General features: G+C 35.0%; 1 protein-coding gene across 2 annotated transcripts in view; it reads left to right on the top strand.

Annotated features, from left to right (window-relative positions):
• Positions 1-15,606, top strand: part of CROT (carnitine O-octanoyltransferase) — a 54,244-nt gene that overhangs the window by 35,760 nt on the left and 2,878 nt on the right. For both annotated transcript variants that reach the window (XM_081080230.1, XM_081080231.1), the window contains exons 11-17: positions 2,528-2,611; positions 2,692-2,799; positions 3,026-3,156; positions 9,898-10,021; positions 10,885-10,963; positions 11,056-11,149; positions 11,271-11,390. In XM_081080230.1, coding sequence (XP_080936356.1) covers positions 2,528-2,611; positions 2,692-2,799; positions 3,026-3,156; positions 9,898-10,021; positions 10,885-10,963; positions 11,056-11,149; positions 11,271-11,390 — 740 coding nt within the window. The remainder of the gene's footprint in view (positions 1-2,527; positions 2,612-2,691; positions 2,800-3,025; positions 3,157-9,897; positions 10,022-10,884; positions 10,964-11,055; positions 11,150-11,270; positions 11,391-15,606) is intronic.

The following is a 15,606-nucleotide window of genomic DNA, read 5'->3' as shown; positions in this document are numbered from 1 at the left end:
CTAGGTATTCTTTTAATTGAAATTGCAAAGGGAATTTGTTTTTTATGTCTTTTTTGAAACTTCATTGTTAGTATATAGGAATGCAGTGTGTTTTTGTACATTGATTTTTGTATTCAGCAACTTTACTATTTTTATTATTTCTAATAATTTTTCTTTATTTATTTCTAATTTATTTCTTTATTATTTCTAATACTTTTTTTGGTTGGAGTCTTTAGGGTTTTCCACATAAAAAACCATGTCATCCGCAAAACGTGACAATTTAACTTCTTCATTCCCAATTTGGATGCCTTTTATTTCTTTCTCTTGCCTGATTGCTCTGGCTAGGACTTCCATCCAATATTATGTTGAATAACAGTGGTGATAGGGGGCATCTCTATCTTGTTCCTGATTTTGAAGGAAAAGCTTTCAGTTTTTCAGCATTAATTTTGATATTAGTTGAAGGTGTTCATATGTGGCCTTTATTTTGTTGAGGTACTGTCCTTCTATACCCATTTCATTAAGTGTTTTAATCGTAAATGGATGTTGTATCTTGTCAAAAGCTTTTTCTGCATCTATTGTTATAATCATATGATTTTTATCTTTTGTTTATGTGATGTATCACATTGATTAATTTGAAATGTTGAACCATCCTTATTGGGCTGGGAGAGGGGACAGGTGTGTTTGTGGCTCTGAGCAATGGTGACTACTAGCCAACAGCTGTCTTGCCCCTATAGCTCCTTCCCTGTCACTAGAATTAGCCTCACTGTGCTTCTGCCATTCCAAGACTCTCCAGTTCTCAGGGTTGTAGAAATTCTGCTCTTTAATCCAACACTGCTAACATTGGCAGGGTGGATGGAGGTGTCTTTGTTTCCTGCCTGGCAGTGAGGGCTTAAACCATGGTCCTCACTCTTCTGTGTTCGGTCTCTGCCCCAAGTTCTCGGCCCTGATGGCTGGGTTCAGCTGTATTATATGCTGATACCTCGGTGCGCCCGCAGACGCAGTCCTCCACTCTCCCGGGATCACAGTGAGCTCCAGGCTGCGGCCCGCGTTTCTGCACTTCTCTCTTCCCACTTCCCTTCTTCTGCCCATTCGCCCACCTTCAGATGTTTCTATGCACAGATCGCTCAGATGTGCTTGTGTATTGTGTAGGGAATCCTTTGTGGAATTATAGATGTTCAATTTGTTGTAACTTCCAGGGGAGATTTCAAGGAGCACCCCTCACGCCACCATGTTTCTGATGTCACTCCTTCCTAACGTTTTTTTTTTTTGAAACTGATTATTAGCTTTCCACCAGGAGATGTAAGCGTAGAAGAGGCATATCCTTCAGTTTTGTTCTTTCTTACCAATTCCAGTAAACAAACAAAAAAAAAACAAAAAGAAGAGAGAGAGAGATTAATACTTTCGTCTTAAATGAAATAATGCATGTGACATCTGTGAAAAATCTTTGTAAAGCTATAAAGTACCACACAGTTGTGAGATGCAGTTAGAAACGTGGTTTGTTAGTGACCTGTGAGTCTTATTCTATGTGCTGCTGCTGCTAAGTGGTGTGAGCTACTCGTGCATCATGTACTGACCTCTCTCATGAGCCGTTCCTGATGTGTGGCTGCTACCTACTTGGTAACAGTGTACTGTGCTTTTAGGCTCCATGGGGCCATGATACTGGGCAGCAGAACGGTGTAGTGTTAGGGTGATATTTAAGACATCTAATTACTCCCTTTGAACTTGGACCCAAGTGGGCTGGGTTTGTATCTTAAGCCTTCTTATTTCTCCCCAAGCCTAGCTGTGTCACATTCAGTTCATGAATGGTCACTGTGTTTAACGTAAAGTGGTAGCGGTAACACAGAGAGCAGTAACACACAAAAAAAATCCTATTGATGTAGCTGTCATCAAAGGAACATGGAGAAGATAAGGCAAAAGTTTATCCTTCAAAATAAATGATGGAAATATTCCCTAGTGGCAGTTCTGTTCTCTAAATATAGCTATCAAACCTGTGCTACCGTGTTACTCAGCCCATCTTTCCCACATTCCTTAGACATTGAGAATTATTTCTGCTACTTTTGAGCACTTTTATAGACATGTGCACAAAATATTTGTGCTTTTTAATACTCATCTAGTGGCTGATGTCTTTACCTAGAGAAGTTCATGCCCATCCTCAATTTAGCTTTCAGATAGTCTGCCATCCCCATCTGCTTTTCCAGAGTACTTTTGTATTTCTAGAACATCTTAGCGTTACATACATGTACCTGTTTGATTTCCAGTACTAATAGCAATTATTTTCTCTAGATGGTTCATGTTTATTTTACATCTGTCCTCATTACCTCCAGAACCCAAATTAGGTGCTTTCAACTTTAAATATTTGTTCTTAGAATAAAATACAGCAGTTACTTACTATACTATAGTATATCCATATCTTATCATTAGGAGGTAAGGCATTTGAGAATTCTACACATTATTATGTGTTAAGAATGGAGAGAAAGTGAAAATAAAATATTGGGTCAAGTTTTAACTTGATACAAAGTATTCAAAATCTTGTTTTATTTCATTTTAGCATGCTCCTTATGATGCAATGGTTATGGCAAACATCAGCCATTATGTTGATGAGAAGATTTTAGAGAATGAAGGAAGGTGGAAGGTATGTTACAACAAATATTTCATCCTTTTTCTCCTAATATTTTTATAGATGTGATATTTTTAATTCTTCCCTATTTTCAGGGTTCAGAAAAAGTACGGGATCTACCACTTCCAGAGGAGCTTATCTTCACTGTGGATGAGAAAATATTAAATGACATCAGCCATGCTAAAGCCCAGTATTTCAAGCAGGTAGATTTTTCATTTTTCTCTTAGATAGTAATGCTTTCTTTTTTAACTACTATATATCAATATTTGGCTATCATGTAAGCATGACAGCATAACACATTTTTAAATAACAGCTTTAATACCTTTATTTATATCTGATAATTACTTTAATGCAAATGATAATTTGGTTATCTTTGCGGTATTTTCCTTAGGTGATTTTTCACTGTTCCCATTTAATTCTTTTTGATAGGCATCTGATCTGCAGATTGTGGTGCGTCACTTTACATCTTTTGGCAAAGAGCTAACCAAAAAGAAGAGACTTCACCCCGATACGTTTGTTCAGCTTGCACTTCAGCTGGCTTATTATAGACTTCTTGGACGGTGAGCACCATTCATTTTCCATCCTCAGAATTTTTAATTCCATAGCTATTTCATCCTAATTCCCAGTATTTTCTCCTACTTCTTTTCCAGTTGACACCATATCTGAATTTGTACTTTCATCAACAGTAAAATTCTAAAGAATGCCAAATTCAAAATGTGATACTTTCATAGTCTTTCGTGTTTCATTAATACTTTTGAAGTTTCTGCTTTCTTCTTAGAGGGGCTTTACCATTCTTTGGAATTCAAATCTCTTGGTTTTCTTGCAGCCTCAGTTTTCAGATGGGGTCATGAAACAGTATGATTTGTAGATTATGTAGTCTCTACTCATTTTTAGGATAGGAGAAATGGTATGTTTTGACTTTTTGCATACTAAGCAGAAGTGGATGCTCCTTGATCGTGCTTGTTTTAATCCAATATGAGAATATCTGGGATGTTCAAATCATGTACATTTAATAGAATTGTCAGTAAGGTTGGGTTTAAGTTTACCAACTTGCTATTTATTTTCTCTTTATCACATCTGTTTTTGTTCCTTCTTTTTTATCTTCTTTTGAATAATAGGTTTTTTTCCTTGTGCCTCTATGGGTTTTTAAAAGTATTTTTTAATTTTCAATTACAGTTGATATACGATATTACATTAATTTCAGGTGTACAACATAGTGATTATTCATTTATATAACTTCTGAAGTGATCATCCCTATAAATCTAGTACCCATCTGACACCATACATAGTTATCACAATATTATTGACTATATTCTCTATGCTATACTTTACATCCCCGTGACTGTTTTGTAAATACCAATTTGTACTTCTTAATCCTTTCCTCCTTTTCACCCGTCTAGCAACCATCAGAATGTTCTCTGTATATTTGAGTTTGTTTCTGTTTTGTTTGTTCATTTATTTTGTTCTTTAGATTCCATAAATCACACAGCATTTGTCTTTCTCTGTCTGACTTACTCCACTGACCACAATACTCTCTATGTCCATCATGTTGTTGCAGATGGCAAGATTTCATTTTTTTATGGCTAATATCCTATTAGCCATATGTATGTACCACTTCCTCTTTATCCATTCATCCATTGATGGACACCCTGGTTGCCTCCATATCTTGGCTATTGTGAATAATGCTGCAATGAACATATGGGTGCACATGTACCTTCACAGTAGTGTTTTGAGTTTCTTCAGATAAATATCCAGAAGTGGGATTACTGGGTCCTTCTTTGTCTCTTATTATAGCCTTTGTTTTAAAGTCTATTTTGTCTGGTATAAGTATTGCTACCTCAGCTTTTCTTTTTTCATTTCCATTTTCATAAAATATCTTTTTCTATCCCTTTACTTTCTGTCTATATGTATCTTTCAATCTGAAGTGAGTCTCTTGTAGGCAGCATATGTAAGGGTCTTGTTTTCTTATCCATTGAGCCACTCTATCTTTTGATTGGAGCATTTAATCCATTTACATTGAAAATCATTGTTGATAAATGTGTAGTTATTGCCATTTTATTCATAATTTTTCTTTTTTGTTCTTAAAGAAGTCTTTTCAACATTTCTTGTAAATGTTGGTTTAGTGATGGTGAACTCCTTTAGTTTTTTCTTGTCTGGGAAGCTCTTTATCTGTTCTTCAATTCTAAATGATAGCCTTGCTGGGTGGAGTAATCTTGGTTGTAGGTCCTTGCTTTTCATCACTTTGAGTATTTCGTGCTTATCTCTTCTGGCCTGTAAAGTTTCTGTTAAGAAATTAGCTGACAGTTCTTTGGGAACTCCCTTGTAGGTAACTAACTGCCTTTCTCTTGCTGCTTTTAAGATTCTGTCCTTGTCTTTAACCTTTGGCATTTTAATTATGATGTGTCTTGGTGTGGGCCTCTTTGGCTTCCGTTTTATCTCCATTGTCAGCTATACTTTTTTTTCAGTAGTTGCACTAGGATTTACAAAATACATCCTTAACTTATCACAGTCTTCCTTCATATATTTTCCACTTCAAGTATCATGTAAGAATCTTAAAACAAAATGCTTCTATTTCACTTACCCGTTCTTCTTACCATTGTTATACGTTATACTACATGTTATAAACCTCACAATGCACTGTGACTATTTTTGCCTTAAGCAATAATTTTTTTTATTGTGGTAAAATATGTATAAAATAAAACTTGCCATTTTAACCTTTTTTAACTGTATAATTCACTGGCATTAACTACATTCACAGTGTTCAACTATTACCATTATCTATTTCCAAAAATTTTTCATCATCCCAAACAGAAACTGTATCTATTAAGCAATAACTTCCTATTCTCCCTTCTGCCCCAGCCCCTGATGACCTCTAATCTACTTTTTGTCTCTGAATTTGCCTGTTCTAGATATTTACAGTAAGTGGAATTATAGAATATTTGTCCTTTTGTGTCTGGTTTATTTCACTTAGGTAAGTTTTGAAACCTGGAAGTGAGTCCTTCATCTTTGTTCTTCTTTTCAAGATAGCTTTGGCTATTCTAGGTCCCTTGAGACTCCACATGGATTTTACGATGGGTTTTTCCTGTTTTGCAAAAACATTGTTAGGATTTTGATAGAGATTACATTGAGTCTGTAGATCACTTTGTGTAGTATTGTTATCTTAACCATATTAAGTCTTCCAGTCCTTGAACATGGGGTCACTTTCCATTTATTTATATGTTTTAAAATTTCTTTTAGCAATATTTTGTAGTTTTCAGTGTACAAGTCTTTTCACCTCCTTGGTTACATTTAATCCATCCTGAGTATTCTGTTTGATGCTATTATAAATGGAGTTGGTTTCTTAATTTTCTATTCATATTGTTCATTGCTAACATATAAAATACAACTGATTTTTGTATGTTGATTTTGTATTTTGAAACTTTCCAATTTTTTTATTACCTCTAACGATTTTTTGTGTGGACTCTTTAGGGTTTTCTAAATATAAAGTTAGTTGTCTTTGAGGAGAGGTAGTTTTGCTTTTTCCTTTCCAATTTGGATGCTTCTTATTTCTTTTTCTCTGGCTAGAACAACCAGTTCCATGTTGAACAGAAGTGGCAAAAGCAGGCATCCTTTCTTATTCATCTTAGGTGGAAAGTTTTCAGTCTTTCACCCGTGAGTATGATGTTAGCTGTGGGTTTTCCATAAATGCCTTTATCATGTTGAGGAAGTTCCCTTCTCTTCATAGTTTATTGAGTGTTTTTATTATGGAGCAGTGTTGGATTTTGTCAAATGCTTTTTTTGTGTCAGTTGAGATTATCATGTAGGCCTTTTTCTTCATTCTATTACACTGATTGATTTTCATTTGTTGAACTACTCTTGCATTCCTGGGATAAATCAGTCTTAGTGATGCTATATCATCCTTTTAATATGCTGTTGAATACAGTTTGCTAGTAATTTGTAGAGGATTTTTGCATCTATATTCACAAAGAATATTGGTTTATAGTATGTTTTCTTGTAGTGTCTTTTACTGTAGGACGTGTTCCCTCCTCTTCAGTTTTTTGTTTGTTTGTTTGTTTTTGTTGTTTTTTTTTTGAAGAGTTTGAGAATTGGTGTTAATTCTTTCAGTGTTAGAATTCATCAATGAAGCCATCTGGTCCAGGATTTTCTTTATTGGGAGGTTTTTATTACTGATTCATCTCCTTACTTTTTACAGATCCAGTCAGATTTCTGTGGCTTTTTTTTTTTTAGTCATATTTGATAGTTTTTGTGCTTCTCAGATATGTCTGTTTTGTCTAGGTTATCCAGTTTATCAGTATACAGTTGTTCATAGTATTATCTTAAAATCCTTTTTATTTCTGTAAGGTCAGTAATAACACTGTCTCTTTTATAGCTAATTTTGTATTTTGAGTCATCTCCCTTTTTTTCTTAGTGTAGCTGAAGGTGTGTCAATTTTGTCAACCTTTTCAAAGAATGAACTTTTGGTTTAGATAACTTTCTCTTTTATTTTTCTGTATTTTGTTTATCTACACTCTTATTTTCTTCCGTTTGGTTCTAGTTTGCTCTTCTTTTTTCTAGTTCTTTAAGGTATACAGTTAGTTTATTGATTTGAAATCTTCTTTTTAATGTATATTTTACAACTATAAATTTTCCTCTGAATGCTGCTTTTGCTTGATCCAGTAAGTTTTGGTATGTTGTTTTCCTTTTCATTTGTTTCAAGGCATTTTCTAATTTCCCTTGTGATTTCTCCCTGACCAATTAGTTGTTTAACAGTGTATTGTTTAATTTCTGCATAGTTGTGAATTTTTCAGTTTTTCTTTCTGTTACTGATTTCTATCTTCATTCCATTGCCATTGAAGGAGATACTTTTATGATTTCAGTCTTTTAAAATTTACTGAGACTTACATGGCCTAATATATATGTATAGTTTATCCTAAAGACTATTCTATATGCATTGAGAAGAATTTTTATTCTGCTGTTATTGAGTGGCAATGTTCCAGATATGTCTGTTACGTCTAGTTATTTATAGTGTTGTTCAAGTCCTCTCTTTCCTATTGATCGTCTATTTACATGTTCTGTCCATAATTGAAAGTTGAATATTGAATTCTCCAACTATTGTTGTAGAGCTGTCTACTTCTCTCTTCAATTCTGTCAATGTTTGCTTCATATATTTTAGGGCTCTGTTGTTTGGTGTTTGTATTTTTATAATTGTTATATCTTCTCTGTGAATTAAACCTTTTCCACTATATACTGCTCTGTTTGCCTCTTTTAACCTTTTGACTTAAAATCTATTTTGTCTGGTAATAATACAGCCACTCGAACTCTTTTTGTTGCTATTTTCATGGGATATCTTTTTTTCATCCTTTTAACCTCTTAACGTCTGTGCATGTGAAATGAATCTCCTGAAGACAGCATATAAATTGACCGTGTTTTTTTTAATCCATTCTGCCAATCTCTGCCTTTGATTGAAGAGTTTTAATCTATTTACATTTAAAATAATTACTGATAAGGAGGTATTTGCTTCTGCCATGTAGCTATGTTTTTTGTAGATCTTATATATTTTGTTCCTCAATTCCTCTATTACTGCCTTTTTTTGTATTTAGTTGAATTTTTTTCATTGTACCATTTTGATTCATTTCTTTCTTTTTCTCTGTATTCTTTAGCTATTTTCTTTGTGGTTACCTTGGAGATTACAGTTAATATTTTAAATTTATAACAACCTAGTTTAAATAATTCCAGCTTTGTTTCAATAGTATGCAAACACTCTGCTTCTTTATATCTCTGAACCACCCTCTTTATTTGTTATTGTCACACATATTATACTTTTGTACATTGTGTGCCCATTAACTTAAATTTATATTATTGTTTTATGCATTTACCTTTTAAGTAAAAAACAAAACCAGTTAAACATGCTGGTCTGTCTCCCATTTTTCCTATAAACTGGTATTTACATCTAGAGATTTGAGAATAATAATCAGTTATTTTTATTTTTTACAACAATAAATGAAATTGTCAATGTTCTTGTTTTTCTATTTTATTGTTTCAGATTGAGATTGGGTTCAGTTGTCAGCCAAAATCTATTATAAAGTTTCTTGTCTGAGTTTTTCATCTAATGGTTTTAGTAACCATTGATGATCATTACCAAGATCTGTTATTTCATTAAAGTATGCAGAGTAATGATGTTTTGTCATTCATTCTTACCACTTTTGTTTTTAATCTGTTTTTTAAAGAATGTTATTTTAGCAGTCTTTTACATTTTTATTTGCATCTCCACATTTTGAAAGGATACCATTTCATCTCAGGGAGACAGTCTTACAGAAACATAGAACAGACAAGACACAATAACTCTGTTTGAGTCTTCTTAATGCCCATGTTCCAATCTTTTATTTTTACTTCATTTGTTCTCTTTAAATTACCACACCCAGGAAAGTAAGAGAGCTTTGTATCTAAAATAGTTGTATCATTCTCCAGCCCAGGAAAACAGTCGTAACTCTGGGGAACTTCTTAAATCATGCTTTCACTTCATTCTACAGCTATTCATGTTCTACGTGAAGGAACTAAAGGCCAAGTACTCTGTATTATCTGTTGCTGTGTAACAAATTGCCCCCAAACTTAAAAAAAATAAACATTTGTCATGCCACATTTTCTGTTGGTCAGGAATCTGGTTGCAGCTTAGCTGGGTGCCTCTGACTTCAGGTTTCCTGCAGGGTTGCAGTCAGGGTGTCAGCTAGGGCTGTGTTCTCATCTGAAGGTACTCCTCAGAGAGGATTCACGTCCAAACTCACTCATGATTATTAGTACGGTTCATTTGCTCCCAAGCTATTGTACAGAGGCCTCCCTCAGTTTCTTGCCACCTTGGGCCTCTCTGTAGGGCAGCTCCCAGTATGACAGCTGGCTTTCCTCAGCATAAGTAGGTATGAGCAAGACAGGATGTCACTAATTTCAGAAGTGACATCCCATATGTCATATTCTTTTCATTAGAACTAAGTCACTAAGTCCATCGCACACTCCAAGTGAGGGGCTAAGTCAGGGCATAAATAGCAGGAGGTGGGGATCACTGGGAGGCATCTTAGAGGCTACTACAGGCTCCAATATATATAAACTGATAGCAACAAATCCTTTGAAGCATTCCATATTATACCATGTCCTGTGTGCTCTTTGATACTGAAAATGGCCTCTTTGTTTTTGACAGTCTCAACTGTAGTCTATATTATAGAGCTTAGTCTCTGATTAAACCAGCTTTATTAGGTAAACTCTCTTTGTAATAACATAAGAGCATTTTCTTTCTTAGGATACATTCTCTTATTTTCATTTTTTTCCTGTAGCCCTGGTTGCTGCTATGAAACAGCTATGACAAGGTATTTTTATCATGGTCGTACAGAGACTGTGCGATCATGTACAGTAGAAGCAGTCAGGTGGTGCCAGTCCATGCAGGACCCTTCTACCAGTGTGAGTATTTGAAAAGAAAAAATTCACATAGTTTGTTAAATTGTTCTAAAGGAAACATGGCCCTTGAATAAACTAACTTCTTTATCTCAGTTCCCCTGGATCAGTACAACACTTTCAGACGTTTTCCCTGAAGTTTTCAAAACATTAGTTCATTTGCCAGTGAAGTATATTCTTGGAAAGAATTTGGAAACAGGGAAGACCTGAGAAGAAGCCCGTTTGTATCATTTTGTAGGCAAAGTATCTTCAATACCTTGAATATTTTGCCTCTATTGAGCTATCTTTAGAATGACACCAGTAAAATGCAGACTCTTCCAAAGTGCCTTTTAAAGGAAGCTTTTCTTGATGTGGTTGAATGTGTTTTTGAAATCACAGTTTCCTGTTTTTATACAGTTTTTATGTTTCGTTTTATACTTTTCTTTTGGAAGCATGTAGACAACAGGGTAGTTCCTGCTCAGTGCTATTTTTGTATTGCATTTGTTTCTTTAGTTTTGATAGACATAGTTATGTATGTGTTAATTTATTTTAATTTCATAGAACTGCCTCATTATCATTTTTGTACAATTATTCTTTAGTTTGAAATCATGGTTGCTTCTTTCTTTACATTTGTTTTGTGTAAAGAAAGTTCCTGGTTTCAGTGCTGCCGACAAGTTCCGAGAAGGAAATAAGCAAGATGCAGGGCATATAGGAAATAAAAGGCAGTGGAAGAAGTGAGGAAGACACAGAAGTATGTGTCTCAAGGTCTACCTGGAAAACATTTTCTGTCCCAAATTACCCAAACTATTTACTTTGAACTCAGGTTTTTCTTTTTTATATGTGTCTGGTTTCTGGACAGTTATTTAAGTATCTCTTGGTTTTTAATACAGCTTCTTGAGCGGCAGCAAAAGATGTTACAAGCTTTTGCAAAACATAATAAAATGATGCAAGAGTGTTCAACTGGAAAAGGTACTTATATTGGAATTATTCTGTGTTAAAAAAAATAATTCTCTCATGTTGAAAAATTATTTTCTAACTGCCGATTTGGGGTTTCATTGTAGGATTTGACCGTCATCTTTTAGGTCTTTCACTCATAGCAAAAGAGGAAGGTCTCCCTGTTCCAGAACTCTTTACGGACCCACTTTTCTCCAAAAGGTAATATAATGCACTGTTTTATAACTTGACCAGTTTATGTTTTCCTGAATGTTAAAAGCTCTTCAGAAACAATTTAAACTTCTATAAGCCTGGTATAATATCTTTTCTTTGTATTACACAGTGGAGGAGGTGGAAACTTTGTTCTCTCAACAAGTCTGATTGGTTATTTAAGAATCCACGGATTGGTGGTTCCCATGGTACACAATGGCTGGGGATTTTTCTACAATATCAGAGATGACAGGTAAGGCTGCCCTTTTTATTCCTACTATGCTGTTGAGTAAGAAACATCATTTTTGTTGTTTGAATGTCTTCCCTACACTGTGATTCTGATTGTATTGTCATCTGTCACTTGCTAATGCATGATTAATTTTACCACTGAGGCGTTTAATGTGTATTTGTTTCTTTGTCCTACTTTTGAGACATCTGTCAAATTAGTCCTTCGGGTGTTTTGTGCAGAACACTATTGAAGATTGACTCAGTAATCATATCATCATCGCTGTCCTCGAAAATCATTACCTATATTAACATATTTGTTTTACTTAAGGTATTTTATTGTAAATTCAGTTAAAATTTCATAGGCTGTAAATACGTGGTCGTTCATGAGACCAAGACAAGAGACTAGATAGATTAATTTATATTATTAAAAAGTTTTACCAATTCAGATGCATTTCATTTGAGTTGTATGGGGTTTGACTTAATTTTAGGGGAAAAGAAAGAAAATGTTAAAACCTGGTAGGGGAAAGAGAGGGTGGAGAACAAGGTAATATGGAATTGATAGAAAGGCTTGGAAGGTCCTCGTTCACACAGTCTGGCAGTCTATTCACAGGGGTCTTTCAAAGCGTAAGAGGCTTTATAAAAAAAAAAAATCACGTGGCTACATTGAGTACTATGGTGAATAGGAACAAAGCAGGCTTGGAGGCACTTCCAATGGAATGTGAAAAATTGGAATAATATGTACGACATATTTCAGTTTCTAATAATTTTCATACTTTTCCTTTTTTAAAGAGTTTATAGTCAGTGATTTTTTTTTCAAAATCTTACCATCTGCTTCCATATCAAGTGTGATCGTCTGTCATACCAGTGATACTCGAATGTGTTGGCATCTAAGTCCTTGGATGGTGTATTTCCATGTTATTTAGTTTGTGTACGTTGATCTACAGAGTCAAGGTTGAATGATAACGTTTAAACATGGATCTTATTATTCTTTCTCATAATAGAGACTCAGAGGTCTAAAATGATCACCATATACAGAGAATAAGTAAGCGTTCTAATGTAGTCCCTTGACAAGTAGTGCCTCCCATATTGCATGCAGTGATAAAAGTTTTGGCCAGATATACCTCGGCTCTCTGACTTTTCGAAAAACATGTTTAATGATCCTGGGCAGAACTCCCAATCATTCATTCAGAAAATACTTAATGAGAACTTAACAGTGTGCCAAGGGTTGTTTCAGGTACTAGGAACGTGAGAGAGACAAGGTCCCCCTCTTAATAGAGTTTTAGTTTCTACTTGAGAATAAAAGGAAAAAACAAGCAGGATAATTTCAAATAGTGATAAATGCTGTGAAGGAAATAAGCATGTTGATGAGGTAATAGCGAGTAACTAACTCGTGGGGAGATGGAACACTGGTTTATATAGAGTGGTCAGGTAAGGATCTGAGGGCTGACAAGGAAGATGAGCTGTTAAGGAGGAGAAGGACTTACTCAGATGAATAGCCAAGAAAAGAGCCCTCCAGACTCTAATCACTGCTTGCTGTCTCCAAATGCTGCCACCAAGCTAAGCCACTATCTCTTGCCACTTAGGTTATTGTAACAGGTTCCTACGTGGTCTTCTTGCTTCCACCTTTCTTCCCTACAGACCATTCTCTACACAGCAGCCTGATGGTCCTTTTAAAAATATAACTCAAGTCATTATCATTCTTCTACTCAAAACCCTCCAAGCCTTCCCATTTCCCTCACTGTAAAATCCAAAGTCTTCCTGTGAGACCTGACATGAACTAGTTCTCACCTCTCTGACCTTATGTCCTACAACTACCCGACTGCCTCACTCTCCTCCAGCCACACTGGCCTTCTTATGGCTGGAACATACCAAGCAAGACCCCTCCTCGAGGCATTCACAGGCATGATTTCCTCAGCCTAGTACTCTCTTCCTTGAAGTATATATCTAAGAAGCACTCCCTTACTTTATACAGATATCCTCTATCACCTGACAGGCCTTCCCTGACCATCTAAAATAGCACTTCCCCCTTTCCCACACAGACCTGCTGCATTGGAACACTTAAAAGCACCAGTGTGTGTGTACTTATGTGTTGTCTATCTCCCTTCCTAGAATATAGGCCATCAAGAACAGGGTCTTCGATTTGTTTGCTGTTGTATCCCCAGCTCTATAACAATGCCTCGTAAATATGGTATACTCAGGGAATGTTTTCACAGTGATGTTGTTGAACATAAGTATACAAGTTCTGGGGTAGGGATGAGCTTGACATTTATAAGGAAAAGAAAGAGGCAGTATGACTATAAATTAACAATTGAGTAGGAGGGTAGTGGAAGAAGTTGAAGAGTTGTAGATAAGAGCTAAATCATGTAGGGCAGTTTTCTCAATCCCGAGTGCACATTAGAATGACCTGGAGAGCTTTGAAAATAATACTCCTGGAGATACTGATGTGGTTAGGATGGTCATTTGATGTAGGGCCTTGTAACATGATAAGGAGTTTGGGCTTTCTCCTAAGCATGATGGGAAGCATTTTGCCAGTTTTAAGTATGAATGTTACGTGTGATATTTACATGTAAAAAGGACCATAGGCCTGCTATATGGCATCTAAATTAGGTAGACAGTAATATGGGCAAGAATGAAATGAGAAAATCAGTTAGGAGGCACAGATGATAAGTTGAACAACATAGTTGTGATAATGAAGGTGGAGCGAAGTGGAGGGATTGGAGATATTTTTTGGAGGTAGAACGGTAGGACTTATTGATGGGTTGCTGATTGTGATGGTGGCATTTACTGGGATGGAGAAAATTAGGGGAGAATGGGCTTGTAGACACGTTAGGGTAGAATCAAGAATTATGTTTGTAACAGAAAGAAACTCAGATACAGAGAACATTTTGATGGTTGGCAGATGGAACGGAGGTTGGGGGTATGGGTGAAAAAGTGGAAGGGATTAAGAAGTACAAATTGGCTGTTAGAAAGTAGTCATAGGGATGGAAGTACAACATAAGGAATACAGTCAATAATATTGTAATAACTATGTGTGGTGTCAGATGGGCACTAGACTTATCAGGGTGATCACTTCAGAAGTTATATAACTGAATAATCACTATGTTGTACACCTGAAACTAATATAATATTGTATGTCAACTATAATAGAAAACTTAAAAATTATTTTAAAAAATTTTTGTACATGTTGACTTTGAGATATCTGCTAGTAAGGAATTTATTATATTTATATACAAGAGTATATGTCATATGGACATATGGGTGTGGAGCTTAGAAAAGAGGTTAGGGCTAGAGGTATAGATTTATGAGTCATTACTATAGATATACCGCAAATAGTTTTCAAACGAAATGCATGGAAATTGTCTGGAAGGGATCTTTTCATTCATTGTGAGATGTGAAAATTGTATGATTTAAAGAAAATTGGTCATTTTTGAAATTGCATTTTGTTTTAAATGAGCTACATGCTCATTTTTTTAAATTTGTAAAATACTGAAAAATTTAGATCATATTATAACTATTTTACTGTCCTTTTTGTGAATTTCATTCTCACTTAATATTTCGAGCAATTCCCAATGCCATTAAATATGCTTTGAGATCTCTTAATGGTTGAATAATGTCTAGTCTTAAGGATTACCTACTATTTATAGTTTTTCATTATTACAAATAAGGATATATATCCTTCCTTATTTCATCACATCATTGCCAGCTCTAAAGATTATAAAACATTCTTTACCAATTTATAGGCAAAAATAACATAACTTGGATTCTTCATTTATGAAGCAAAACATTTTTTCTTTGTTAGTGGTATCTGTGTACATTCTTTTGTGAAGATAGCTGTTTCTATAATTTAGAAAGATAAATGAATTTTAAAAAAATTTAACACTTAAATAGGAATTGTTGATCTTTGCAAAGAAATATATTTAGACTTTGCTAAGTATTTGAGAATTATGTGCCCAATGTAGCTGGAAAATGACTAGTGATAGGAATCACTAGATGAAAACAAGGCAAGATTTTCTGTAGGTTCCTGTATCTCTTTCAGCAAATATCATCCACTCAAACATTAGTTCATCATCATTGTATACTGGGCCAGAGTTTGTGATGTGAAAATTCAAGGTTCACAAGCTTTACATTGCACATTTTGGTTTTAACTTGAGCTTAATGCACATTTTGCTATAGAAAATTGGAGTGTCTGTAAAGTAGGAGAGTTCCAAGGCAGCCAGTAGCCCGATTTCTGCTCTGAGCCC

Source organism: Rhinolophus hipposideros, assembly GCF_964194185.1.
Source record: "Rhinolophus hipposideros genome assembly, chromosome: 18".
NCBI lineage: Eukaryota > Metazoa > Chordata > Mammalia > Chiroptera > Rhinolophidae > Rhinolophus > Rhinolophus hipposideros.
Note: the sequence above shows the minus strand (reverse complement) of the source record. Positions and strands in the feature narration are given on the sequence as shown.